Genomic DNA, 27,784 nt, shown 5'->3' with positions numbered 1-27,784 from the left:
AAAAGAAGAGGAAATAAACCCATTACAGGCCATTTTTTGACAGGATGAGCAGTGATTGGTTGGTGGAATTGCTGCAATATAACACAGAAAATAAACACAACATTGTTCTTTTTCTAGCCTCAAGCAGCAACGCAAGTCAAAGACGGAAGCAAAGCTGTGCACTGTGGGGTTTATTTATTTCAGGGTTTTTTTTTTTGTTTTTTTTTAAATGGACACCAATCTCTGGACAGATTGCCAAAAATATAAACACAGATAAGCCTTCATATCCAAGCTGTGAGACTTGTGTGAGAATTTACAACCTAATTCCAAAATGCACACCTGCCTCCTGTTCTAATTAACAACGACAACATCTGGCACGTCTGCTGTAATGTTTCAAACACATCACAGTTAAGAGTTTAATCATGAAAGGATCAACCTGGGAATGTTTTTATTTTCATTATTTGCCATATGACCAGTGGTGGAAAGTAACTAAGTACATTTACTCAAGTACTATAGCTAAGTACAATTTTGAGGTACTTGTACTTACTTATTCTACTTTATACTTCCAGTCCACTTCAGATGGAAATATTGTACTTCACTACATTTATTTGATAGCTTTAGTTGTTTTCCAACCTTTTTGACTTTTGATGTCTTACAAAAAGCAGTTTGTAGTTGGGGTCATATTTCAGATGTCTATGATGATGATGATGATGATGATGAGTTGTTAACAGCTCCACCAAATAGTCACCACCAAATTTTTCCCTCTAAACTTCACACATGGTTTGATTTCAATAAATGTTCAAATGATCCGAGAAAAAGTCCAAAAACTGAAAACAGATTTGTGTATCTGAACTTTGTTTTTTCTTCTTTCTTCCCCCATTAATCATCTCACAACCCCTCAGATCAAACAGCTACAACAGTAACATGCTGCTTCCACACTGATGCTTTGGTATTAATAACTTAATGATGTCATAATATCAGTCAGGGGAACGAAATGATTTACTTTAATACTTCAAGTACATTTTGCTGCTAATACTTTTGTACTTTTACTTATGTAGGATTTTTCCTGTAGGACTTTTACTTGTAATGGAGTATTTTTACATTGCTGTACAACAAAAGCGAGACAGTAATACTGGGATATTTACATATGTACCCAACTATATATAGATAATTTAATTGTATTAGGGGATATTGCTATAAAAATGCGTCTTCAATATACTGCAGATAATTCTCCCATTTCATAAACAAATGGTCACAGTTGTGATGTACCATAACTGATAACTTCTCATTTTTAACATCTATTCAGACTCGTGTGACTCTCACGTGACAGCCAGGTGGACTAATGACCCACATGTGACCTCAGCGACTCTCAAGGTGTAAACGATCCTACAGAAAAGCAAATCCAGTTGCACTCGAGTTAACTTTTCTTGATTTTTCATAATCCGTGTTTCGATGAGTAGAAAATACTACTGATTACAAGCAGGTTCTTGCTCAGTTTTCCAGTGGTGCACTATCAATCTCCTCCTGTCCAAAATCAATGCCGTCAGAATCCATTCATCAAGGAACTTTGGCAGATTTTTACAAATACACACAATCTGCTTAAATGGAAAGCCTTAAATTTAATGAAACCAGAGAGAAATTTATTTCTCTAAGATCAAATCTCTTGTATCTCATGCCAACTCTAAAAGACATGTTCCACTGTACCATTAAAGCAACATCGCCATCATTCAACCCGAGGAGGTTTCTACACTCTCACAGATGAAGAATCATGTAGAGCGAGATCTGCATCTACTAGTTTAATGCTGGCAATTACAACAGACGTGTGTGTGTGTGTGGTAGATCTTAAAATATTCCTGTGAGCGTGTGAAAAACAAACCACAGATTTGAGGTGTGAGCATCAAGCCACCGTGATACAAACGCATATCGTCTCACTAATCGTACAGGATTTTGTGTCTTGTCTTGGGATTTAGGAAGTTCTGTTCAGACATTCAGGCAGGTAGCGGTGTGATATGTGTTTAAATCATTTCTTTTTATGCAGGATTTCATTCAGGTGTTGAGATAACATCTGCGGAGGGAGAAGGAACAGAGGCGTAAGTTTAGTTGCATTTATTTTGTTGTTGTGTGACAGGAATATATAATTCCTATAAGTCACACCTGATAATTTTGCTTTTGAATGTCATATTACCTAATTCTATAGAACAGCAAATGGTAGCATGCTGTATATATGGACAGGGAGTACATTTACAATGTTTGACTCATTCTTTTGTTTGAGCATAATTCCAAGATAAAGCCAAACTGAACTGAATTAGTAAAGTCAGTTAAGCTTTATTTATTCAGGAAACCTCATTGAGATCAAGATCTTTTTTTTTTGAGACCTGAGAACAGGTTACATGTACACAGGATCACATATTGGTATTTTTTAGATTAAAGATCTTAGAAATTTCAAACTATTGTAAATAGTTTTGTATTACTTGTCCAAGAACTATATCATGTAGTTTGGCATAGGCTTTGAATCAACATTTAGGAAGATCAAAATTAAAGAAAATATAATTGAACAGTTAATTCAATTAAAAAACATAACAATCAGAAAAGTTGTTTTGGTGGCAGCTATGGGGATTTGGATTTAATTCAAGTATTTGTGAAATCCTGGCTGTTTCTAGTATTATAGAGAGTATGACACTGCTTCTTTTCCATGTATGGAGTTCATTTTAAGATTGTTTATAGGCTGAACTGACTAATAATATTTATTTGTCATTTTGAAATGAGTAAGAAAAATACACCTGTAGATGTGTTTAGATGTCATAGAATACACCACCTATATTCTACATGATTGCACAAATGCAGGCAGCTTGAACAACCAGTTAGAGAGCCTGTTTTTTGAATGAATGAATGAATGAATGAATAAATAATACAAGCTGGGAAAGAACCCAGGATACCTTGGACAGGTGTTGCTTTGTGCAGAGTTCTTTCACATTAAACAATCATCAAACACTCATAGACACACTAATTGAAACAATCACAAATATTAACATGAGTGTTTCTAAATTCCAGTTGCAGTTCATTCCAGTACTAAGGTGCGTCATACCGGAAACCAGTTCAGAGTTTGTTTGAGGAACTTTTAAAGCCAACCTGCCCTGTGATCTGTTGTCATGGTTATCAGCTCTGAGCTCAACTAAGGGTGTTAAATATCTCAGCAACTCAGGTATCAAGGCCGTAAATGAAGAGATATGTATTCTGGTCCCTTCCGGATGTCAGTGATGACTATCTGACCTTTCTATATAAAAATATAACACATATAATAGGGATGAGTGCGATAGCTGTCTGCTGTAATGAATCGAATGGCACTGTGGTAGATAGTGTCCCGAGGTTTATACAGGGTATCTCCATAATCTAATGCAGACGGTATTGTAGATTGTATGATTTTTTTTTCTGTTTTGAAAGGATAAACAAGCTCTGTTCCAGTATAAGAATCCAATTTTATTTTTTTTTTGTTCTTGAGCAAGATGTTCAACATGACTTTTGCAGGACAATCTGCTGTATTTCTAGATTCCTATAGGTTCTATAGGTATAATCAGGTTCTATAACCTGTATCAATGAACAATCAATTCAGATATAAGAAACAATAATTCAACATGTACAGTAGCTTCACTACAAAACCTGCTGTGTTTTATGGACACAAAACCTTAAACTGTGCTTCAGCTAACACAAATAATTAGATTTTTAGAGCTGCAATGATTAGTTGATTAATCAATTAGTTGCCAACTATTAAATTAACTAAAATTAACTATTTTGATAATCGATTAATCGTTTGGAGTCATCCTTTAAGAAAAAAAATCTGAATTTTTCTGATTCCAGCTTCTCAAATGTGAATATTTTCAGATTTCTTTAAACTGAATATGTTTGAGTTGTTGACTGTTGGTCGGGACAAAACAAGACATTTGAGGATGTCGTCTTATGATCCACATTTTTCACCATTTTCTGACATTTTACAGATTATGAAAATAATCGTTATTATAGCAGTTAGAGATTTTCACTACTTTTATTGGGCTATTTTAATTTTATTAAACTTTCAAATTATAATAAGAAATATAATAATAAATATAAGAAACATGGTTTTATTATGTTAATTACTGAATAAAAAGCCGACTTAATGAGAAGATAATATATAATGTAAAATTATTAAACGTGTATTGTCCTCATATTTAAATAATGGCGACAACAGGGTAAAACACCAACTCCCACAAGACCTTGCGCCGCTCACTGGTGTGTGCTCTGCATGCAGTGGAGAGAGATGTGGAGTGTTGGGAGGCGGAGAGTCAGTCGGCTGGGCTCACTGTGGAGCTGTGTCGGGCAGCAGGAGGAGCCGACACCGACTGAAAAAGACCGACTCAAAGAAAGACACCAACGTTGCTCAAATGCACAAATTTGAGCTTTGAATTGCACCGGTCCAAACGGTCGAATGGTTCGTGCGAAGCGTTTGTTTTTAACGTGGACAGAAAGGGTGTTGACTACAGACACAGCAACCCCCCAAAAAAACACCAAGAGGAATCGGCAAGAGGTGAGAGGAAAACCGTTTGGGGCTGAGAGAGAGAGAGAGCGAGAGAGAGAGAGAGGGAGAGACATTTGAAACTGTAGCAAAAATAGTGAAACGCTCCACAATTGGCTTAATTGAAGTTTAAGGAATAGTTTTGGTTGACTGCAGTAACAGGACAGGCTACATTCAACGTTTATATGTGGTCTTTTGTAGCTAAAAATGCATGCAATTGTTAGCTAGTCTGGCTTTTTTTTTTTTTTTTTTTTAAAAAAAAGCCCCCATAGGTGTAAATTGTATCCAATCTGAAATGGGTGAGGTTTGTCTGGCCATACAAAAGACTTGTGCTGCTTTTCAGTCACTGGAGTCAATTCGTGTCGTTTGCTCTGATAGAATATTTGTCGCCCCCCGCCTCAAAACACAGCTGACCCTTAATATATTTAACATCTATTTCGAAAAGCATAGTGTTGGAGGCAAAGGGAGAAGGCAGGGAGCGCCTTAGGAAGACAGAAAGGTGAAAATGTATCGCAGCCTGTGTGAAACCTTGTTATTTGGCAGCGTTACAAAGTAACCAGAAAGACTGTGTGTGTGTGTGTGTGTGTGTGTGTGTGTGTGTGTGTGTGTGTGTGTGTGTGTGTGTGTGTTTTCTTGGCTGGAGAGGCTGCATTTGCTCCAGTATTGAGAAGCAGAGTTGTAAGCAGTGATGAGGAGCTAAATAAAAAGGTGGTAAAACTGCAGTTAATCAAAAAGCAACAGACATCTAATCAAGAAAAGCTTAGATTTAATACCTTTCCCCTTTTAAAGATCCATCATCATGGCACTCAACACCATTTCCTAATCACTGACTATCATAGAGGCTATACTCTGGATGGAAGTCTGCTAGATTTTTGTCTAAAGGTCTAAAGCCGATTTTTTTTTTTAGGTGGGGTTAAACTTGCACTTCCACCCATGTAACCAGCCCCTGTAAGTGCAGGAAAGGGGGGTCCTCTCATTTGGACTTTTCCCCCCCTACTATTCAGGACGGATGTGGACTGTTTGGGATTTAAAGCCACATAGGAAGGAAGGGGGGATCAGTGGATCGACTAGAGAAACTGGACGATCCCCTGCCAAGAATTTAGTTGCAGGGCAGGCAGTGATGTGGGTAGTGGAGGATAAAAGCAACCAACTTACCCACCTTTTGTAACTGGAGGAACAGAGTTAACCCTTCGTTGTAGGTTGAACAAAATCTAAAATAGTATCATGCATCATGAAAAGGTAGCGTCAAACTGTTGCAGTTTACATGTGCATGTGTTTTGAAAAACCTGCCTGGATAGTTGCGTACCCATTTTTTTGTATTTACACTGCTCCAAAACAGTAAATTATATCTCTCACCAATCACTGTGCTTTAGTAATTTAGGAGGCTAATTAGCATACAGCAAGATGTATTTGATTTCTGTCCTAATTTAGCCTTCATGTCTGTCTCTGTTTTCCAGGGGAAAAGCCAGACTTAGAATGTTATTGGAGAAATTGACTCTGCACTGGCAGTCTCGTCCATGTTAATGTAATGGAAACACGCTTTGGTTACCCCCGGTAGCATCTGAAATGCATCAGCGGAAATATATCAGCAACTCCCATGGCTAATTGTATCAAGCGGTGGCTTGAGTTTGCTAGTGGATGCACTCAAGAGCTGGGTGCCCTGCCATGCCCAGCGCCATGCTAAAGCAACACACTCATAATAACAAGGAGCACTCAGTACAACCAGTGGGAAAGCTGTGGAAAAAGTTGGTGGAAAATCTATGGTTTGAGCCTCAATTTTGATTTTCTTTTTTTATTTTTGACCTAGATATTCAGTAACGCACCATAGCTCAGCTCCTTTTTCCTGCCATCTGCAGCGGCTCCTCTCTACTTTCACTCAAGTTGCATTCATTTTGGCTTCTTCCCAGCGCTACCACCAAGGACGGCTAAAGTGCAACCTGCTTTCTGAGAGGCACTTTTGCAGCCGACGTAATGGATGTTCGAATTTACAGCCAGCCTTTGTTGGAGATGAAAATGTGAGGGGCAGAATGAAGGGACCCCTATGAAGAGGAGGAATAGGTGGAACAGCAGCACAAGATCAAAATGGCTCAAACCAGTTTGCTGCAGGGGAAACGCTTTTACTGCCGGGAGTGGGTCTTCCATAAGATCCAGCATTGCCTCCAGGAGAAAACCAACAGCCTCAGTGGAGTGACCAGCACTCCCAGTAAGCAGCCTCCGCTGACGCCCGGTGGGGGTGCGTCTAACCCCGGCAGCCTTACAGCAGGTTCTGCAAAAACAGGTAGCTCCTGGGGGGTGTTGCTGGTAGGAGGCCCAGGGAGCGGGAAAACTGCACTTTGCACAGAGCTGTTATGGCCCACGTCGACCCAGGGATCCCACCGGGGTCTGCACCAGCAGAGCCTGGCTTTCCACTTCTGCCGGGCAGACGACTCAGACACGCTGTGTGTCGGCGGGTTCATCCGAGGTCTGGTGGCTCAGATCTGCCGCAGCGGGCTGGTGCCGGGATACGAGGAGAAGGTCCGCGACCCAGCTGTGCAGAGCACTTTGCAGCCTGGAGAGTGTGAGAGGAACCCTACAGAGGCTTTCAAGAGGTAAGGACACACACACACAATCATATTCCTCTTTACCTTGTTCTTTTAAAACAACTATAACCAGGTGATTTCACTGATTGGTACTCAGACCAGACAGAGGAGGAATGAATCCGTGAATGTAATGCTGAAATGATTAGTTGATCGACAGAAGATAAGAAGACAATAATTTTGATAATCCATTGTTTCAAGCAAAAATACCAAACATTTGCTTGTTCTTGCTTCTCAAATGTGAGGATTTGCTGCTTTTCCCTGTTTTTATATCATTATACATTTAATATTTTTGAGTTTCAGGCTGTTGTTTGCACAAAAAGAGCTGTTTGAAAATGTCACCTTTTGGTATTTTTATCTTTAAGACTAAACAAATAATTGAAAAAAGACATAAATCATAAATGAAAATAATAGCTTGTTGCAGCTCTACATGTAATCACCTGCTGTTTTGTGTTGGGGAGAAGTGCACATTCTTTACCCGACATGATGCATGTCTGTCTTTGTAACATCTTCCTTAAAAACATGCAGTTTTGACCCTCATACTCCTCTCTGGTGTTTCCAGGTAATGTTGGAAATCTAGGAATCTGGTTTGCCTAGAAATGTAAAACGCAAAGCCAACCCCTCCCCCTACCTCCCCACTCCACCTCCTGACCCTGATGCACCCCTCCCCCCCTTTTTTTTTTTTTTTTTTTACTGCTGCTCACACTCATCGCATAGCTCCGCCTCAGCAGCCTCTCAACTTATTTGATGTCATGGTTTTGTTGGTTTTCCCCCCCGGTGTGGCATGCTGGGTGGGACTGTCCCTGCTTGGCTTCTGATTCAAGAAAGGTCAGATATTTTTAAGTCGCAGCTGAGCTCAGGTGGCCAGAGACTCAATGAGGAAGGAGGTTTGAACTGCAACTCACTCACTGAGCGACTTTACCGGCTGACCTTAGTGACTGCGCCGCAGAACGATAAAGTGCACATGTGAAACTGAAGTACAGTCGGCTTGTGGACTTACAGCGCCCTGCCCGGGCATGTAACGCGATCAAGATGGACTGTTATTGTAGGCAGAGGCTTTAAAAGGAGCTGCGCATGAGCGTGTGTGCATGTGGGTTACTTGCACGACTTGTCTACACAGTATAGGTCAGGCAGTCTGTACAACACAGGCTGGAATGCAGCGCTGAACATACACTCACGTTTCTTGTCTGGCCATCTGGTGACGCTTATTGCACCACCTCAACATCACACACGGGGAGAGGGAGGGGAAAAGTAGGTCAAACGTTCAGCAAGGTAAATCATTTTTTAAACGTTCACTAGAGTCAACAGCTCAACCCACGCTTTTTTTTTTTTTTTTTTAACACACTTGTTCCCAAGGAAGCGATTGCTTCTCTTGTCATCTGCTCCTAATCACGCCGCTTCTACCGATGACTCTGACTTCAGTTTGACCCTCTCAGATAAAAGGCAGGTTATCATAGGGACATAAACAAAGACTGAACCCAGCAGGGACGGACTTCTCACTTCAGCTCTGCTCTGTGTCACAGTGGATGTCGAGGGCCTTTTCGCAGACAGTCACATTAGCTCAACTTCGCCTCATGAGGCAAATATTCTGAGCACTTAAAACCCCATGGGCTCTAAATCTGCGAGCAACAAAGACACAAGGCTTATCATCACAGCCTGTTTTGTTTTTGAGCCAAATACGCACTTCGGTGAATGCCTTATCGCCATCTCAGGTGTAAAAGCGTCCCAGGCACTGTTGTACACAAATAATCTTAACAGCTCCCCTGGTGTTGTAGATGCTATCTGGTTTCAGGAAGCCAAGATTGTCAGCTGTATCTGGCAGTGACGTTCAAAAAAATAAAAATAAAAACAGGGCAAGAAATAAAAGGGGTGTAAAACTTTATTATTATTCCAGCATTATGGCCCCTAATTTACATCAGGAATAAAAAATTCACAGAGGGGTGCGCTTGTTTTGATTGAACAGATTCAGGGCTGTACTTTACTCTGTAAAAGTTATATGGGTTTCATTTAGTTAAGGGTCTTGTTTAACACAGATTTTTTTGGGGGGAGCTTTTAACCCCCACCAACCCCCTTCCAGCTGTGATTTTAAACGTTAGCTAGTGGGTGAATGCAAGAGGCCCTGCCAAATTCTTTAGCCTAGTCAAAGACAAACAAGTCTGTTTGTTGATAGTAATCACCAGTCGCGTGTTAATACACTGAAACTGGTTCAGACACGGGTTTACGTCCACTCTGTACAACTTGATCATTGCTTTTCCCATCGCTGCATCTGCAACCAGACTTTTGACATTTTAATCATGATTTTTTAATTCTGTATCAATAAATTCCCTCCACTTACACTTTTCTCCCATTTTAATATATATATTTTTATCACCTCAGCTGTGTTGTCACTATATACAAATATGTAAATAAGAACAGTCAAAACATATGACATAACTGAGGTGAGTAGTTATTTCAGTAGAATTACAGGCGTCTTATTAGCAGAATATATGAAAGTATCAAAGTAAAAGTGCCCATTAAAAAGAATGGCTGCTTTAAATATGTTCTTTATTAGATATTATTTACTGGTGTCAATATTGTAATGTAGTAGCAGGTTGAAGTGGAGCTTTGTCTGAACTACATAATTTATTGTTAAATGTTTGCGTAGTTTAATCTGTAACAATGCATCAGTTTTAACAAGCTGATCATATGTTTTGTGTATAAATAAGAATCTGCAACATAACTAGTAACTATAGATAAATGTCAGATAAATGTAGTGGAGAAAATAAGTACAATGTTTACCTCTCAAAGGTAGTGAAAAAGTATAAAGTAGCAACCCTATTCCCTCAGCAGAACTGCACCCACCTAAGAAATTGTTGACTAGCCATCGACTAGGGATGTCAGTGATTAATCGGTTAACTGGAGAATATTTTTGACCTGCCACGCATATCGGTCTATAGATTATCTTGCATATACATTCCGCTAACAGCTAGACAATTGTGTTCACAACATCAGATATTCTTTTTGGATAAAGTACTGGTGTCAAACCAACTCCTACACAGAGTGTTGCATCATGGGTTGTTTGTAGCCTTAATGTTGCTAGGCTAGCAAGTGTCTTATAGTCTGTCTATAGTGAGTGTATTAGAGTCAGTCAGCCCTGAAAGTGTTTTATTAGTTCAATTTAACCTGCAGGACTTTCTGAAGGCTAGTGTAACATGTTTTTTCTGGAGGAAATAAATTCTCGACGAGAGAAAATGAGTCCAAAGCGTCTTCCGATGTCTCTACTGTAGAAACGGAATATGTCAAGCTGCCAAATACCACTGTCACGGATGATGAGTAGCTCAAAAAGACAAACAGGCGGTCGTATAAATGCTAACAGCTGGAGAAAATGGTTTTTGACTGCTTCCAGGAGCCTGGTAGGAGAGTATGTGAGTATGTTACTATACTATGATGTAAATTATATTCTAAAAGTAACGTTATTTTTCCAAAAACAGTTGTTGGAAAAGATCATCTTATAATCAGGGTCACCATATATTTGGGCCAATATGGTACTAGCACTATGCTGTACTACATTAAGAACAAACACCCGGCTGCCATGTGTGAGGATGGTTCACTGTCGTAGCCAAAGATCACATCTCTGCTAGCCGGGGGACAAAGTGTGACGCGTGCCAGTCCGAGGCCATCACACAGTTGGTGTGCTGGACGATTGAGACTGATATGCTGCCAATCAGTGTGGTAGAGTGTGGTACCTTGAGCCCGAGTATGTTATGCTTTTGAGAGCCACTGTGACTAAACACATGGAAAAACACTTTGAAGTGAAGAAGGATGAGCTAAAAGTCAAGCTAGCTAAGGTAGACAAGCTAGCTCTGACAACCTACTGCTGGACAGCTCTCACAAATGAAAGCTATATCACAACTTTTCTTAAAAATTAACCGGAAAGGGTGTCTATCGAAAGCAAAATTAACAGAAACTGACATCCCTACATTGAACACACTCAAACTGTTCTGTTATTTTATCTAAAAACATCCAAATGAACCTTAAACAACCACATGTGTAGAATGTAAACTCCTCTTGCTATTAAACTCAAAAATTCCTGTAAATATCACATAGGACATGACTCCTGTTTCTGCAGTGATAGTCTCTTTGACTCTCCTACAGTACAAATGCCTGAAAATTGTACTTAAATATATTGAGTAAATGTTCTCTCTATCACTGTTCTAGTAGTAGTAATAGTAGAGGAACTGTTCCTATTCACTCTGAAGTGAGTAAAATGGACAAGTTAATCAAGCTAGTATAATGTTGGTTGTTACATTTTCCAAATACAGATAATAGAATGTATTATATAGAGATGAAATGTTCATATTATATTATATATATTCATATTATGTGAATTTCTGTTCCCCAAGCTGCAATCAGAAACAATATTGGCACTGAAGTATTACACACACAGAGTTTGGGGTCATGTAATACATAATAGTGGAACATATTTAATTACTTTGAACATCAGTTAGATGAGTTCATGTGGGATGTTGCATACATCTGCCATATTATGATAACATTATTGGAAAATATGAATTAATATTAATAGTGCAATATCAATTCCAGCCATACAGCCTGGTCCTAATAAAATGTTTCATGTCATGCATTACTAAAATGAATTAGCAGGGCAGCAAAGGTCATGAGCCACAGTTGTTCAGACAAAAGGCAGTTTCACCTTTCCGTTTGCTCGTCTTCTACTTGAAGTCTACCAGGAAAAGCCGACGTCTTGTTCACACAACAGACTTGATACTTGAAGTGCACAGACTTGCTCGGATGGGTCAAATTCATTGCCATCAGTGCTATCTGAAGGGTTTGAGTCTTTGGTTGTAGTGTATCATCAAGGATTTTATTTGTAGACAAAGCCAAAGCACATTCCTCTTTCTTTATCACATCTGCATTAGTCTCTGTCTTGGCTCTATCAAAGGCCACTGCCATGTTTTGACTGGAGTTCTCTAGTTTTTAATGAGTCCATGTGTTTTCAACAAGCAGACAGCCTCCTGCCCTCCTAACATGCCTCACTTTCTCCTTTCAGGACAAAAGAGCCAGCTTCAAATAGGTGGAATTAACCCAGTCATGTGGGTCAAACTAAAGGCAACAGTTTTTTTTTTTTTTTTTCGCTGATGGGACAAAAACTGCCTTTTAGTCTAGGTGTTACTTTACGTGGCTCTGTTGTCGGGCTGTTCTCCACCGAGCTTCAATTGCAGCTGGACAAATTTCTCGTTTCTGTGCAAAGGGCACGGACTTAAGAAATGATGAATGGCTGCGGCTTAAATTTGTGAACAAGATCTGAAGTTCCTTGGCAGTGTTTTAATCCCTCACGGTGTAAGAAATTGATGCTGCAGATTTGGATATTTTTCTACAAGAAAGAAACGTTATTTTATTTATTTATTTATTTTATTTTTTTCTGGCAGCCACATCAAGCGTTTCTTTGTAAAACTTTGCCCGTTACTTTGTTCCAAATCACTGTTGGTAATTTAGATAAGTAGTGACATTAATCAAAACAGAAGCATGATTAGATCTAGTCCGGTAGCCTCCAGAGAACATGATTATTGCTTGGCTTTTTTAAGTTGTCATTTTACAAAACAATATGGCATTACTGGCTCACTGCTTACTTTTTTTAGAACATTTTTGACAGTGAATTGCCGTTATTGGCTCCCGGTGATGTAGGAAATTGTGAGTTTCAAAGCCAGAGATGTAAATAAATCTGAAGACGTTTATAAGAATGATTGGACATCATGTGATCTAACAGTTACTTAAAAAAGAGAGAAACCCTTTAATAACGTGAAATTAATGGAAAACTGTCATTTCGCATGTTTTCGTTGCCTCTTTTTGTCTGATTTTGAACAGAATTCAAAGTTTGAGCCCATTTCAATCTCAACTAAAACCAACCAACATTTTTTTTAGGCTGGAAAGGGAGCTTTGGGTTATTTTTTTTCTTTTGTGTTGATTTTTTGACTGTTGCACATCGGGCTGCCCTACTTATTGAGGTTAAGGGACGCTAAATGAAAGCGGTCTGTGCCTTTCATGTGGTGCACGGCTGTGGAAAACTCGCTGCAGATTAGGGCCACGTTTTAGAAACAAAAAAAAAAAAAAAAAAAAAGGCTCCCAGTGTGACGCATCAACTCCAGTTGAGCAGATGAGGAGAAACAGCAGCAGCACTGGTGCGGCTGCAACGATGACTCAGCAATCTGAGGCCAGTCTCTGTCTCCATACCACCGGCGAGCGGTGTGTGTGTGTGTTTATGCAAGGGTTTATTTGTGTGTGTGTGTGTGTGTGTGTGGATGAGCCTACGTGCTTGTGTGGGTGTACATAACTCATTTATGTTATTGTTATCCCACTCAATAAATAAAGCTCATATATGGAGGTACCCAACCTTGAATAACGGCCGGTTTAAAAAAAGAAGATTTGCATTTCGACTCATTCAGGAGTCAGAGAGTCTATGGCTATAACTTGCTGTTGTAACAGTCAGAATAATAATATAGTCTATAAAATATCTAAAAATAAAAAAACGGTCATCATATGTTTCTAGAACCCGTAGTTAAGTTTTTAAGTTGTTCATGTGGTTGATGTGACACATAGTCCCACATGGAAAGTATTCAGTTTACAGTGATATAGAAGAGATGGAAGCAGGAAATCCTTACTTTTGAGAAGCTTGGACCAATGAGAGTTTGCCATTTTTGCTTGATAAATTACCAATCTGGTTAAAGTCCCTGAACACTTGGTTTTAAATTGTAACTGTTTCTAGATAACATTGAATATTCATTACTAAATAAACAATGATAATTTATTATTTAGTAAGAGTTTTAAGGTAAAAATAAGTCAGCTAATGTGTGTATTTTCATCACATTTAGTTGATAGTTGCGTGGTAACATAAGCAACAACACCCCACAGCTGTCATCACTCTTTGATTTAGTACTGCGTAACTCTGATTGGTGGGTGTAAACATGTGACATCACCTTTTTCCAACTGAAGCCTGCTCAAAGCAAAGCAGTTAGAAAAGCAAGCACATAAACAGAAATCCAGAGATGTCTTCTGTAAAATAATCAAAACCATTCTAACGTTTGCAGATTTTTTTTGGAGGGGGGGGGTTTGGAAGACATCAGCTTTCATAGTAAGAAGCTGTTTTCAGAGCCTTTAATCAATTATTAAGGTTGTTGTCAATTACAATTTGTGACGATTGACTTAATCGCTCATCTATCCTGTGCCAGACAGCTCAAACTGCCGTCTTTTGTTAACAGAAATCTGTTGAATTGGGCTGAAGCTGTATACGTAATCCTTCCCCCCGGTGGGCAACGGACACCTCGCAGGTTTACCTGTCCGTGTTGAAATGCTTGCGAAACTGCGCGCGTGTGTGTGTGTGTCGAGGCTCGTGCACGCTTTAGATAGACAGCAGTGTGAGGATAGCAAGAGGAGAACAGTGTGTTTTGGAGGCAAACTGTGGCAGCAGTGGCAGCGGGGAGAAGAGGGAGTAGAGGGAGGGGGTTGAAAAGGATGAAATTTCAGATTCCTTTGACAGTATTGGATAGCCGGCCAGGAATGCACACCTCGTCTGGGTTGGGAAGAGCTCGGGGGATTTGGAATAGTTATCTGAGGTATGTGTGCTGCACAGAAAAGAAGTGTGCGGTATGTTTACACTTTTGCAAATCATTAATGGGTTGAGTAATAGGGGTAAACAAGTACGACTGAGCCAGATTTGAATATTTTCAACAAGAATTTGGCAACTCGACAACCAATCTGGTGTGATGTAGCTGAAGGGTGGGGACGAGATTTAGATTTCAGATGGACAACACTCCAGATGCAGCCCTCACTTTCAGTCTCTACAGAAACAATGAGATCACTGTATGTGACCAGTCCCATGACCAGAGTGTCCACAATCAAAAAACATCATAAGACTTTGTCTCAAAGATCATCAGATATTAACTTAAATTTGTCATTTTAAGGACATTAGTAAGGGCCAATCATGAGGAACTGTTTTGAAAAAGTAGTTTTTGTGTGTAAGTCACCCGAAATGTGTCTCTCACGCGCTCCTCAGTTCCCCCCCTGACCAAGCAGACTGCAGGACATTGTTTCTCAGACAGCTGGAGGCATTTGTCTGCTTGAGATCCAGCACAGAATTGATTGTGCAAATCCATTAAGCCGAGATCAAATTATCTCTTTATCCATCATGTTTAAAAAAAAAAAAAAGTAGAAACAAGCACTTTTTAAACACTTACAGGAGCGTTTAAATGTGATTGGAGTTTTTCGCTGTGTTATGTCATTATATGAGGTAATCTATCTTTGACAGCTTGTGGAAAACAAGTGCTTTGATCACTGATTGAGGTGAGGTATGTGGTGGAGACAAATACCACAATGATTTATTTTTTGATGTCTTACTAACAAATATGTGTTTCTGTACAAAAAAACAGTTTTTGTTCATGTAACAAAATAAACCACACTTCTCAAATGTGTGTTTCCTGTACACAGATATCCATACAAAGACTTAATAAACATGCAAAAAGTCAAAACTTGGCAAAAAAATATAATTTAAATCAGGAAATAGTGTTAGGAAACAAGTCTTAAGAACCTTAAAAGTGTTTTTATGCCAACTTTTTGGTACTTGACACGGTACTTGTTATCGATACTCATTGCTATGGACACAATAGATATGATACGTTCAATAACCAGCCCTAATAGAGAGAAGTGCAGTATGTGCATATGGTTGGGGTTTAGTATGGAATCAACATATCAAATGTGAATCCTTAAAGAATCTGTTAGCTTTTCATAGTTTTGATTAACTAAAGTTATAACAAACTTAAACTCAAGTTTTTTTCAGGCGGATTTCACATTTGCTGTTAAGCTAAAAGGCTCCCGTAATGATTTATACTTTGCTCTTTGCTAATCAAAAAGAAGGAGATAAAAGATACTTTAAGATCTTGATCAGACACCGAGTTTGAACCGGATCCAGACTGGAATCGGCTCTCAACCCTACCTGTGTAGCAAAAAAACTCACTGATATATGAAATGTGGGCAAACCAGCTTCATGTCAGACATGGTTTTATGTTAATTTCTGTCTAGACACGATGCAGTGATTCAAACTTAACGAGGATTTTTTTTTAAAACTCAATTCTCCACTCAGTCATTTTGAACAAATGATCATAATAACCATTTCTGTATTTTTGACTGATTTACTGCTGCGAGGTTGATGTTCTCAGAAGGGTTATCTATCTAATGAAAGGCTCTCAGCACAAATTAATGTAAATATGTCTGTCCGCAGCTTATATAACTGCAGATCAGCTCCTGTGTAACCACTCTGCATCAAACCCTTGATTTATAAAAAAGCTTTTAAAAAAAAATGCTTTATTCAGCGCTTACAAAAGCTGTAATGAAGCCTTAGATTTGGAGTTTATGTCCAGTCAGATAAAAGCTGCAGTGAGATGATAACAGATTGAGGAGGAAACGAGAGCATATGGCCGATTTTAACAGGAAGAATACAGTTAAAGTGTCTGAGCCTGGATGTTTAGATCGTTTGCTTTTAGCATCTCTTATTGTCCTCATCGGGGTGATAACTCTGAACGAGACGTTTGCAATGAAGTCATACATAATGTATGAATTGCATAGGGAAGAGTCTGCAAGATAGTCGTCTCTCTCTCACTCTGGATGAGCCGGTGCATGAGTCAGCTGTTGTCGTTCAGCTCCGAGCTCTCCTGACTACGCAAAGACGCTGAGCAGGCTTCTTAACAATTGACTCGATGCTAAATGAAGTGATGGGGGGGGGGTTTCTTCTAATGAAAAGGCCTCTCTGGTTTTCCTCTGACCGTGGTGGAAAGCTTTGTCATTATCACCCCGCGCAGTGATCCGTTTGAAGCTGAGAGAACTCACCAACTGGTCCTCCTTCCATTAATAGAGCAGTGTCAAGGCCGAACATGAATCGCATATTTCAACCTTTCGTGTGTTTATAGCTTCCGCCGTATCTCGGTCAGTGTTTATGCGAGTGTGTGTGTGGTGTTGTTTGGGTATGTGGCATGGATTTCAGGCTCCGCGCCCGCTCTATAAAATGAACTGTGTAAATTTGTAAGACGCTGGCTCGGTGCCCGGTGCTGCCCTGTCGGGCCCAGACATCTTCACTAAACGTCACACTGAAAGCTTCACTTTGCACATTGTGGTGGGAGCGACGGCTGCCGCAGCAGAGATCGCAACATGACAGATGGTGAGTGCATTAGATGCATTTCACATCCTCCCCCCCTCCTCTCTTTCTTTTTTTTTTTCTTGTCTTAAATAGCAATTGGCATCAACTTGGGCATATGTTGAGGCCTTGAGAGAAAAGCAAATAACCAGTATAAATGTCCAAGACCACAGTGTGTGTGGCTGAATTACTTTTTTTTAATTCTCTGGCTCAGGTATGCCGCAGGTTCCTCTGGAAAACTAAACCAGCTTTTTCTTGCGCTTATTTTCTCCCCATCTCCTGCATCCTGTGGAGTTTTCTTTGTCTGCAACCCTTGTCTTTTGACTCTTTGACAGCTTGAAAGTAGCTGAATTGTGAGAGAAGAATAGCTCTTTGTTTTGCCCACTTGCTGTCACCGTGGATTTGATTGTCTCAGTAGGCAACATGGCCTCAGACACAACCATTCACACACAGTCACCCCTGTGGATGTGGACATTCCTTTTTTTGCAAAAGGCTCCCAGATGGCACTGCAGGTTCTCTGTGGTCTGTGACCATCAGAAGGAGTGATGGACTGTGTTTCTGAAAGGTTGAGCAACATCACAGCGGAGCGTGAGGTTTGGAGAGCCTTCACTATCTTCTTTTTTTAAACTCTCCAGTTGAGAGATCCAGCTGCTTGGAGAAAGTTTGTAGAAGCTTTGCAAGAACATGTTTAATCGTCTACCAGAGGAGAAGTTACACTGGAGGCTTTCATTTAGTCCTGAAACCACTACTTGATTACTTGATTACTTGATGATAAGCAAGATTGCAGCTTTTGCTACATTTATTTGTTTTAAATAATTGCAAAGTGAATATTTTTACTTTTTTTGTTGGACAAAAACAAGACATTTGAAGATTTTGCCTTGAGGTTTTGGAAACTGTTACAATACATTAAACAGTTATTAAGTTATAAGAAAAAAACAGTTCACAGTTTAGTCTAATTTTGGAAAGTGATCTTAAATTGTAGCCCTAATTTTACTCTAGATTGGTTGCCATTTAAGAAAATTTCAAGTGCTTTAAATAAAGGTTAGTTGTACACTTGGAAATCACCCTTATAACACGCAGGCAACTCTGTGAATCATCAGTCCAAACCTTTTCAATCCAGTTTAGTTGTCCTTCAAGACTTTCACATCTTTTTTTTACTTTGACATACTGTGTATTGTGTGCAATGTCATCAGGGCTGCATGATGTTATATGACATAATTTTGGGAAAATGTTGTCAAACAGGGAATTTGTGTCCATATGCTCTCTGTATGTCCATGGCCTCTTCTGTGTGTCCCAGTACTTTGGACTGAAAGCACACACGCACCTTCACCTCAGCCATTTCTGCTCCCATGTGCTTGGAGATAATGAACTTTGGGTAAAATGTAAACTAATAATGGAAGGGAATGGCTTCTGAGCCACAGGGTTAGTGACAGGCTGTTGAGCATTCAAAGGAAGTCTCATTAAAACAGTATTTTAGTGTTTTATGACAAAGCTTACAAGCAATGTCGGTTCCATTAAAGGAAGAGCGGTAGTTAAAGAGACCGTCCCGTCATCTGGAAGGTGACCAATTTTATATGTGCGACATCTACCCATGAAAAACCTCAGATGGCCCCGAAGCCGTCTCTACTCTTGAATCAGGTTCATTAATTGATTTGTTCAACCCCCCTTTTAAACGTTTAATTAACCTAGACCCAGATTAAAATGTCACTAATATGAAACCCTCAGATCCTTTATCGCTGCCAGTCGAGCTGGAAGTAATTTTATGAGTCAAGTTGGGAAATGACATTTTCCCCAAACGGACGTCTTATGGCTGACTTTAAACTGTCGGCGGCAGTCACAGCGGAACGGAGGTTTCCCGCCAGCACAAACACAACTCCACACAGCCTCAGTGAAGTTTTATGTGTACTGTTACACATTAGCACTGGAGCATGTAGATTACATGTCTGGCTGGCAGTTTTTTCGCGTTGATAAAAAGGTTAATGTAGCATTTAAACTGTTAGACTTGTGCACTCGGCTGAGTATCGACGTGATGCTCGCCACAGAACGCTGTGCATCATGTTTGCTTTATCACAGGACGCCACAGGGCTGGTTTTAATGGGCGTTCATATTCAGACATCAATATTAATGTTGCAGGGAGGTTTTGGAGGACTTGGAAAAAAAATTGTTTATTTGTCATGATAGTTGTTAAACTCCTCTTTCTCTACGTCTTTTGATATCATCTCAAGGCTGAATATTTAGCTCACGGGCAAAGTTTTCTGTCAAACAAAAAGGCCCACTCAATTATAAATGACTGTATCTGCTCTGGATGTTTTCATGAGCTCAGATCTGTAGTGGGCAAGTTAATGGATGCAGTTTTGGGTCGGATGGAGACATATTTAAACGCCTACTCTTTCTCCCAATTGAGACTGATGAAGTGAGATCCGTACGCCTCGAGAAAATCGCTCCTCTCGTTCACCGTCGCTGTGTGTCGTCATAGCGGCGCTGTTGCATCATATCAAACGAACCGCTAGGGACGGATTTATCCCGGAGTTAAACCTGCGCCATGCGGAGAAGGATAACAATAGAAACTGGATCATTATTTTATTCCACTTATTAACATTTCAATATCAGAGTTGTTGAGGATGAGGGAGAAAATAATCTTTTTTGGTTGTATTTACCAAATTTAGCATATAAAGAGCCAAAGGTGCCAGTATAATGAAATAAGTCCATACAGCAAACATAAAAATGTAAGCTTGTTAGTTTATTTGACAGTTTTATTTAGAAGTTTTACTGCAAAACTCACAAAAATCCTCTTGTACTGCCCACGGGAATTACCTCAATGAGATTATATGGAGCTTTCAGAAACGAATGATCAAAAACTGAAAACTTATCAGACACAGAATAAAAAAACCTAACAACACCATCATTCTTATTTCTCCTCAGATGCGTCCTCTTACCTCTCCTGAGCGTGAAGCCTCCCCAGCAGGCTCTCTTCCTGCTGGTGGACTCCATCGACGAAGGCTGTCAGCTGGGCGAGGGGGAGCAGCGGTCGTCCCCCGGCTCCCCCAGGACCATCGCAGAGCTCCTGGCCAGCCATCACGAGTTCCTGCCTCCCTGGCTGCTGCTCATCTGCTCGGCACGCAGACAAAACAAGGCCATCACCAAACTTTTCACAGGTAAATATCCCTCGTCGCTCTCGAGAGAGTCACGCTGTCAGTCGATCAAGGTCTCGTTCTTCTAAGTGAAGAGGTTAATTATCAAAATACTTTCAAATGTGATACCTTAATCACAACTAACCTGAGCTGATGTGAAGAGACGGTATGATGTAAGAGATAACACACGCACTTGTCAGTCGAGCTCCATGTTTGTTCCGCTCAGCGGCGGTTATTTTCCTGCCTTAATATGATACATTTCACCTGAAAATATGGTTACAAACAAAGCCCGCAGCGTGGTTCCTTTTCTGCCAACGCAGTTTGAACACTACAGATGTAAAAGGCTTTCTAACATCACGACATGCCCAAAGAGATTAGGGTCAACACTGCAGACCTCTGTTAGAGTTGCAGCGCTTCCTTTATGTCCTATGACACCGCGCCATACCAGCTGCTATTATCTCCAGCAGCCTACTCTGTGGTGATGAGCTGGCATAACATTAATCAAGAACCTGATTGTGTGGGAGGAAGTCTCCTCCGCAGGCTCGCACTGCTCTCTCTGTGTGTGTGTGTGTGTGTGTGTGTGTGTACCTCTACCTTTCCAAAGCCGCTGAATGTGGGAGCTTCTCATGCCCTCGGCTTTCCTCTTAAACCATTACGTAATATCGCAGCAGTCCAAGCAGTCGTTCCTGTGCTTCTCCCCGTTCTGTTAATGCATGATGTCAGGTTCAAGGCTGAATGACGTAGTTTTCTCCTTCCACCTCATAAATGATAGTGCAGTGCCCATAAAGGTGTGGTACAATGCCCCGAATTTATTGTATTATTAATATTAATTCGGGACAATACTATAATTTTGCACAGTTTTCATCTCAGGGGCTGTGGCATTTCAGCATAGAGTCAGAAGCAGGGTTTAACTCTCGGCTTGGTCTTCATATTTTTCTCTCTGTGGAGTTGCTCGTGCTGTGTCACCACGTAGGAATGATACAAACTTTGTTGAACCTTTTTAGAAGCTGTTGTGTTCTGTGTCATGCAGGAATGATACTGTTTTGCTTTGATCCGTCTCAGTTATGGAGAGAGAGAGCACAGTGGACAATAGGGACCTTTTTTTAAGATGAAGATAAAAGTAAACACACATATGAGGGTTTCAGATGTTACTGTCTCAAAATATTACCGGCGAGACTAACACGTTTGTCTAGCGCCAGCAACCAGCTTGACCAGCGTTTGGCTTTAAGTGGGTGGTAAACTCACACTCTGGCATATGTTCAGTAGTTTGCCATAATGTTTTGCAGGTGTAGTAGAAGCTTGACGGCGAGGTGCGTAGGCATGTTTTACACCAGCTGGCTTTCAGTAAATCTAAATGAAAAGAAAACTGATCATTTACATGTCAGTCTGAATACTTTATTTTCCATTTACAGTATTATAAAACAAAAAAAGATTTAGCGATTCAAGTAACCATTATCTTCATCATGGATTAGTCTGACAATTATTTTCTTTACTTTATCAGTTAATCAGTCATTGTATGAAAAATTACTATCATATCAAATACTATCAAATTATCATATCACATTTGAGTAGCTGGAAACGGCAAATATTCTGCATTTTTGCTCTAAACGAACCTATTAATAATAATTCTTACATCCTGGATCTAACCATTATGTTATTTGATGCTGTCAATTATTATGTTTTCATTTTAAACAATGTCTTTCAACCAAATAGTCATTATTGGAATAGTTAGATTACACTGAATTGTTTTGTCAAGTGTAACTGCCGACCTGTTATTGTTCACCATTAGTAAAAATTACTTCAGAACATGGTTTGGTTTAATCTAATTATAGCAGGTATTTTTATACTGTTTCCATTGTCTGTTCCTCTGTGCTAAATAGTAAGATACTTAAGTACTGAAAATACTTCTACTATTTATAAGAACTGAAAATAGAGCGATTGCAGTTGTGAGGAAGGGAGGTCAGTTGGTCCAGTTGGGTGTAAAGATGGAAGTAGGGGGCCACTAGCAGAGCTTTAAGAACCAAATCCTCCTTTAAAATGTATTTGTGTATTGATCGGGTATAATTTGGGCACCTGTGTCCCATTAGAACGATTGTCATGTGTTTACACCTTAACTCAACAATACAGTTTGAAAGTAGGTTGTAAATGATCGGGTGCAGTGTGGAGGATTAAGTGAAATCTTCAAATGTAGGTGTCAGAGTGCTGTAAGTGTAGTTTAGATGAGTCTAGATCTGATTAGTGTTGACAGTGACGGGGGAGGGGGGGTTGGGTTTTAGGACACCAGAACTCACTTTGACTTTTTTAAGTGGGTGTCATGCATCTAATTCAACAAACCAAGTGTGATGCAAGCTGCCCACTTCATAATCACAAAGACATGCCCTCCCACGCTTTCCTTCTAACATCAAAGCTTTCATGTAGGTGCCTGAAGTAGATTAGATTCTGGATTGCTACAGGAGTGTAGCATAATATAGCATCCTCACAGCATTTTCCAAAAAACTTTGAGCCCAGAGACAACACAGACGTTAGAATAAGTTTTATATTTGATACCCTTTTCAGAAGCCATTTGCATTAAATTGTATTTTCTGGTTTATTCTGCGGTGTGTGTGTGGGCTGTCTGCTGTGACTGGGCTGAACGGATGATTTGAATCGTCAGATTTTTTTTTATTTTTGTTGCACATAAAGTTGACAGTGTCACCGGGGGGAATATATATATAGCCGTGTAAGCCACAGATGTAAATGCTAATGGGAAGTTTTTATCTGTAACTTACTTCAGAGTGTCTCAGGGAGTTGTGTGATTTGCCTATTTGCCTTTTCTCCTCTCATGTTGCTGGCTGATGAGCTGTCTGTTCTTTTTGTTTTTGATATGGTTTGAAAGGAAATTCATGTTGGAACAATCTGATCTACAGCAGTTATTTTCTTTCTTTCTTTCTGTCTTTCTGTCTTTCTTTCTTTCTTCTTGAAGCAAGCATGCACGCTCGCTTGTTCGCACGCTCGACTGGCGCTCACGACTTCCTTGATGATGGCCAAGCTTTTATCAAGCTCATATTCCAGTTGCCCAGCGAATGGTTTTTTTAAAAAACGAGTCTCCTTTTGAACAGAGGAACACAGCCAGACTCACACATCAGATATGATGCCCCTGTTTGAAAGGAGTGAAGGGCATATATGACTTTCTTTCTTTTTTTTTTTTTTTTTTTTTTGTAGAGTTGCTTGTGTTGATGTGAACATCCTGTTCTAGATTTAGTGCTTTGTATAGTTGAGTCCTATTTAGTTTGAGCATTGAGATGCTCCTAGAAACCTACAATAAGCTTTGGCCTTTCTCCTTCGCTGATGCTTTTAGCAGCGTCTTTGTTTTGTCCAGATTCAGCCTTCCGCTTTTAGTTCAACACTCGAAATTCTTCTGCAAGACTGGCTGCTTTCTGCTCACAGGCGAATATAAACATGCACACAAACTAGAGGTCGACCGATTTTTTTCAGGGCTGATACCAATTATTAGTAATCAAGGACACAGATAATCAATATTTTGGATCCATATGCATTTGCAGTAAAATTAAAATCTTGGTGTCACAATTTAGAATAACACAAACGAGAACTTTCAACATTAAAACAAAAAAGTGCAGTAAGCTCCCAGCAGCATCTTATCAAGTGAACTGAAATTTCACAACAAATAAATCAATAATAAATAAATGAATAAATGAATGAATGAATAAAACAGCTCTCTGAAGTTTTTATAAAGTAAAACTAAATAAAACTGGTAAAAGTTAAATTTGTAACTGAAATTCGAGTCTTAATAAGTAGTCCCGATTCAGCAGCAGCAGCAGATTGTGGTGCAGAAAGCAGATTTGCTCAGCGTGCTCTCCAATTAGACGGCTTCTGTTCCTCTCATAAATCGCAGAGACTTCACTGAAGACACGCTCGCTCCGAACAGACGAAGGGTGATGAGCAAAAAAAAAAAAAAAGAATTGACTGTTCAACTCTGACAACTGTACAACATCTATGTTTGGATTAACAGGCCTGAGATGCAGTCCCATTAAGTCTTTTTTTCATTGTCTTCTACCGTCGTCTTCTTAATGTTGGACTTGTTATTGCTCTCTGTGTCGTGTGTCTTTGTTCTCGTATTGTACTGCGTTTGCTTCGTCTATCAAAGCACTTTGTAAACTCTGTTTTTGAAGGTTCTATATAAATGAAGTTATTATTAAGTCTTTAACAACATATCTTGCACCTGTCTACAAGAAACAGTCAGATGCAGCTTCAGGACACACTTCAGTGACGTTACTAGTAGTCGTGGGTTGAAAGTATGACCTGTCCTGGTAAGCCATGTGCAAGAAATAACGTTTTAGCCCATTTTTTTTGCTAGTCAGCTAGCTAAATTATAGATCAACAAATGAACTTGTTGACATTGAGGTTAGCTCTACGAGACTCAACATTATCTTACGTTATTATGACCACTGACTACCTGTAACATGTAAAAACATCAAGTCATACGGGCAAGTAATGTTACGTTATTATCTTCTTATAGTTAACTGTTTATCACTGCAACAAAGTGCATCATTGATTGTGATGTTTATAGGAACTTAGATAATATCTGCTCCCTTACCTGCGACATACAGCTCCAGTCTGCAGATGTGTTCCTCTGTGTCTGTCTGTGGCACAGTAGCCTTCAGTGTTGATTTGCTATTAGCCTACTCATGACGTGTAACCAATCAGATAATGCTGTGGGCGGGACATTGCTTGAGAGCACAGAATGGTGACTACAGACAGAGAGAAGAGGCTTCATCAGAGCCAAAGTAGCGCATTTTAAAATTAACTTATTTTATTGGCAACTGGATAAAAAAGTAACAATTCCAATAATCGTGCAGATGCTAAATATCGGATCCGATAATCGGTCGACCCCTAAAACAAACACACGTTGTCCTCTGTTAGCTCGTACAACATATCATGAATACAGCAATGCGAATACTCCTTATTCATGCAGCAGCGGACCTAAAATAGACCAAAGGACTCCAGAGTATCATATTGAGGCCAAGTGTCCCCTAAAAATACCCTCCATATTGTTTACAAGTCAGAGATGGCAGTGACCTGCCAAAAGACTCCACTTTCATGCTCTGTGCAAAGCCAACTTCTATTTTATATGAGCGGCCTACTTTGTCTGGGGTGGAGGTTGTGTGGGTTTCCCAGTATACTCTGGTCTGCGGTGATGGGAACTTTGTGGTTCTGTGAATATAGTGTCGATAAAGTTTGAGGAATGACCTTTAACTACGAGGCCGTTTTTGCAGAGAAGTTGCTGGACCTGAAGTCTGCTGTGATGCTTTCAAGATTATTTTTAAGTATTTAGGATCCCCTTTGAAGAAAAAGAGAAAAGAAAACAAACTGAAGAGTTTCTGTTGTCTTTGATTTGTGCTTTATTCACTTGAGTCTGACGCATACTATCTGCATCAGTAGGAATGTTTGTTGTTGGTTTTTTTTCCTAAAAGATGATGACTCTTCCCCAGGAGCAAAAACTCTGTATTACTCTTTCCTTACTCAACTGTTATTCCTTGTGTCTGTCTCACACTGGAATGTGCTTTGGGAAGTTTTCAACACCTCTGAGACCGAGCAGGAAGAAGGAGGCATTCTGACTTCTGCAGCAGAATGCCTCATTCGCATCCGCTCGGCTAATGCCTCACAAACAAAGACCGTTCTGTTTGTGAGGAGGAGTACAAGAAAATTTGCAGAGTATCCCCTCTGGCTGACTCACTCTATATGACCACTGAGTTTTGATCAAGCCTTCCTGCACTATCTAGATTTTAAAAGTCTGGAGATGTAAATAAGCGTGGGGTCGTAGTGAAAGCGGCCTTGCTTCTGGACGTCCTTAGTGACAGCAGACCTATGGAGAAAATGCTGCTTTTCCTGTGCTCACCCCCTCTGTGTGTGCTGTGCTACTGTAAGGCCATGATAGGGGTAGCGGAGTGGAAACACTTCAGCAGCGATTTTGGTTGGGAGCCGGGTAGAATGTGTGCCAATTTAACAAGGCCTCCGGCAGAAGGGAGAGCAAGGGAAAGGGGAAAGAGAGGGCGGGATGGAGGTGGGAGAAAGGGGGGTGGGAGGGGGGGGTTGGGCGTTTAAATAGAAACAGCCTCTCAGACATGTATTTTTTTTTCATCAGCCTGTACCTCCAGTCTCTCATCATTCTCACTACTTATTACATGACTGATACAGGTGATAATTTCTGAAAATTGGACGTAACTTGTGATGACTCAGAAAAATGTCTTGAATTCCAAATCAGCCCAAAATAATATAATGCAAAGCGAACATTTTTATTTATCGTTTGTGGTTTTGAAGACTCTCCTTTTGTTCATTTTATTGTTTTTCAGAATTTTAACTTTATTAAATTGGTCTCATCAAAAAATACTCATTTTCATCATCAGCCCCTCATAGCAGTTGATTCAGCCTAGTGTGTGATCTTTTTATCGTGTGGAAGCATCACTGAACTGTAATGGCTACCATCTGCCCAATTTTGTTTATGGTGCATGCTTGTCAAAGTCACAGTTTCCCCGAGTATTAAGTATGTGTCGGCGTTCTCCTAGAGGTGGCAGAGAGTACTGCTGGGAGTACATGACAGTATGTCTGAAAACAAGGGAGGGTGGATCTTTTTTGGAGCACCATAAACACATTAGTAACACAATAGTTGCTGCAGAGATTGAACCACAAGGCTTCCTGGTGAGTCCACACGCTGACTGAGCTCAACACTGATGTTAATATACTGATATTTACTATTAGCTGAAGTATACCTGTCTAATTCTTGAGCTTTGCTAAGTACAAAACACATTTACCTTCACATTTCACCTTAATGTTTTAGCTCTTGAACTGGTGTTTTTATTGAGAGGAACTTTGAACAGCAGTAGAAAAAAACTTGTCTTTCTAGGTTGCTGTTATGACTTGTAACCAATAAGTCAAGTAGGGTCACATGACTGTGAGAGAAGTGCAAGAAATATAAAGAAATATCTTAAATACAGAGGTAAGGTTTGGGATTGATAGCATTTTACTGAATCTGAATTCAGTAACAATTCTTCTTTTAAAATTAAGTAAAAATATATTTAATAACTTTATATTTAAGAGCTCAACCTGAAATATTAACATTCAAGGAACAAAATCTCATGTTTTGGGGTGCTTTGGTGGTCAAGGAGTTAAAGCGCGGATCATGACCTGCAACTTCCCCGGTTTGCATCTTGCAGAGGATCTTTGTTGCATGTCAATACCCTTCAGTTCCTATAATCTCTCTACTGTTGTTATAAATAAAAACCATAAAATGTTTTTTTTAAAAAGTCAAGTTTTATCAGCTAGATCTCATTCTCTAGTTAGCTGAATAACAATCTATAAAGAAAGAGGAGATAAAAAA

The 27,784-nt window shown here is 39.8% G+C and overlaps 1 protein-coding gene across 1 annotated transcript in view; it reads left to right on the top strand.

Moving 5' to 3' along the window:
* The first annotated feature begins 4,222 nt into the window (after positions 1 to 4,222).
* Positions 4,223 to 27,784, top strand: part of ankrd50 (ankyrin repeat domain 50) — a 37,633-nt gene continuing 14,071 nt past the window's right edge. The window contains exons 1-3 of the mRNA XM_067599978.1: positions 4,223 to 4,537; positions 5,983 to 7,113; positions 20,201 to 20,433. Coding sequence (XP_067456079.1) covers positions 6,608 to 7,113; positions 20,201 to 20,433 — 739 coding nt within the window. The 5' untranslated portion in view covers positions 4,223 to 4,537; positions 5,983 to 6,607. The remainder of the gene's footprint in view (positions 4,538 to 5,982; positions 7,114 to 20,200; positions 20,434 to 27,784) is intronic.

This window comes from Thunnus thynnus, chromosome 9, assembly GCF_963924715.1.
Source record: "Thunnus thynnus chromosome 9, fThuThy2.1, whole genome shotgun sequence".
NCBI lineage: Eukaryota > Metazoa > Chordata > Actinopteri > Scombriformes > Scombridae > Thunnus > Thunnus thynnus.
This window is presented reverse-complemented; position numbering and strand designations above follow the sequence as displayed.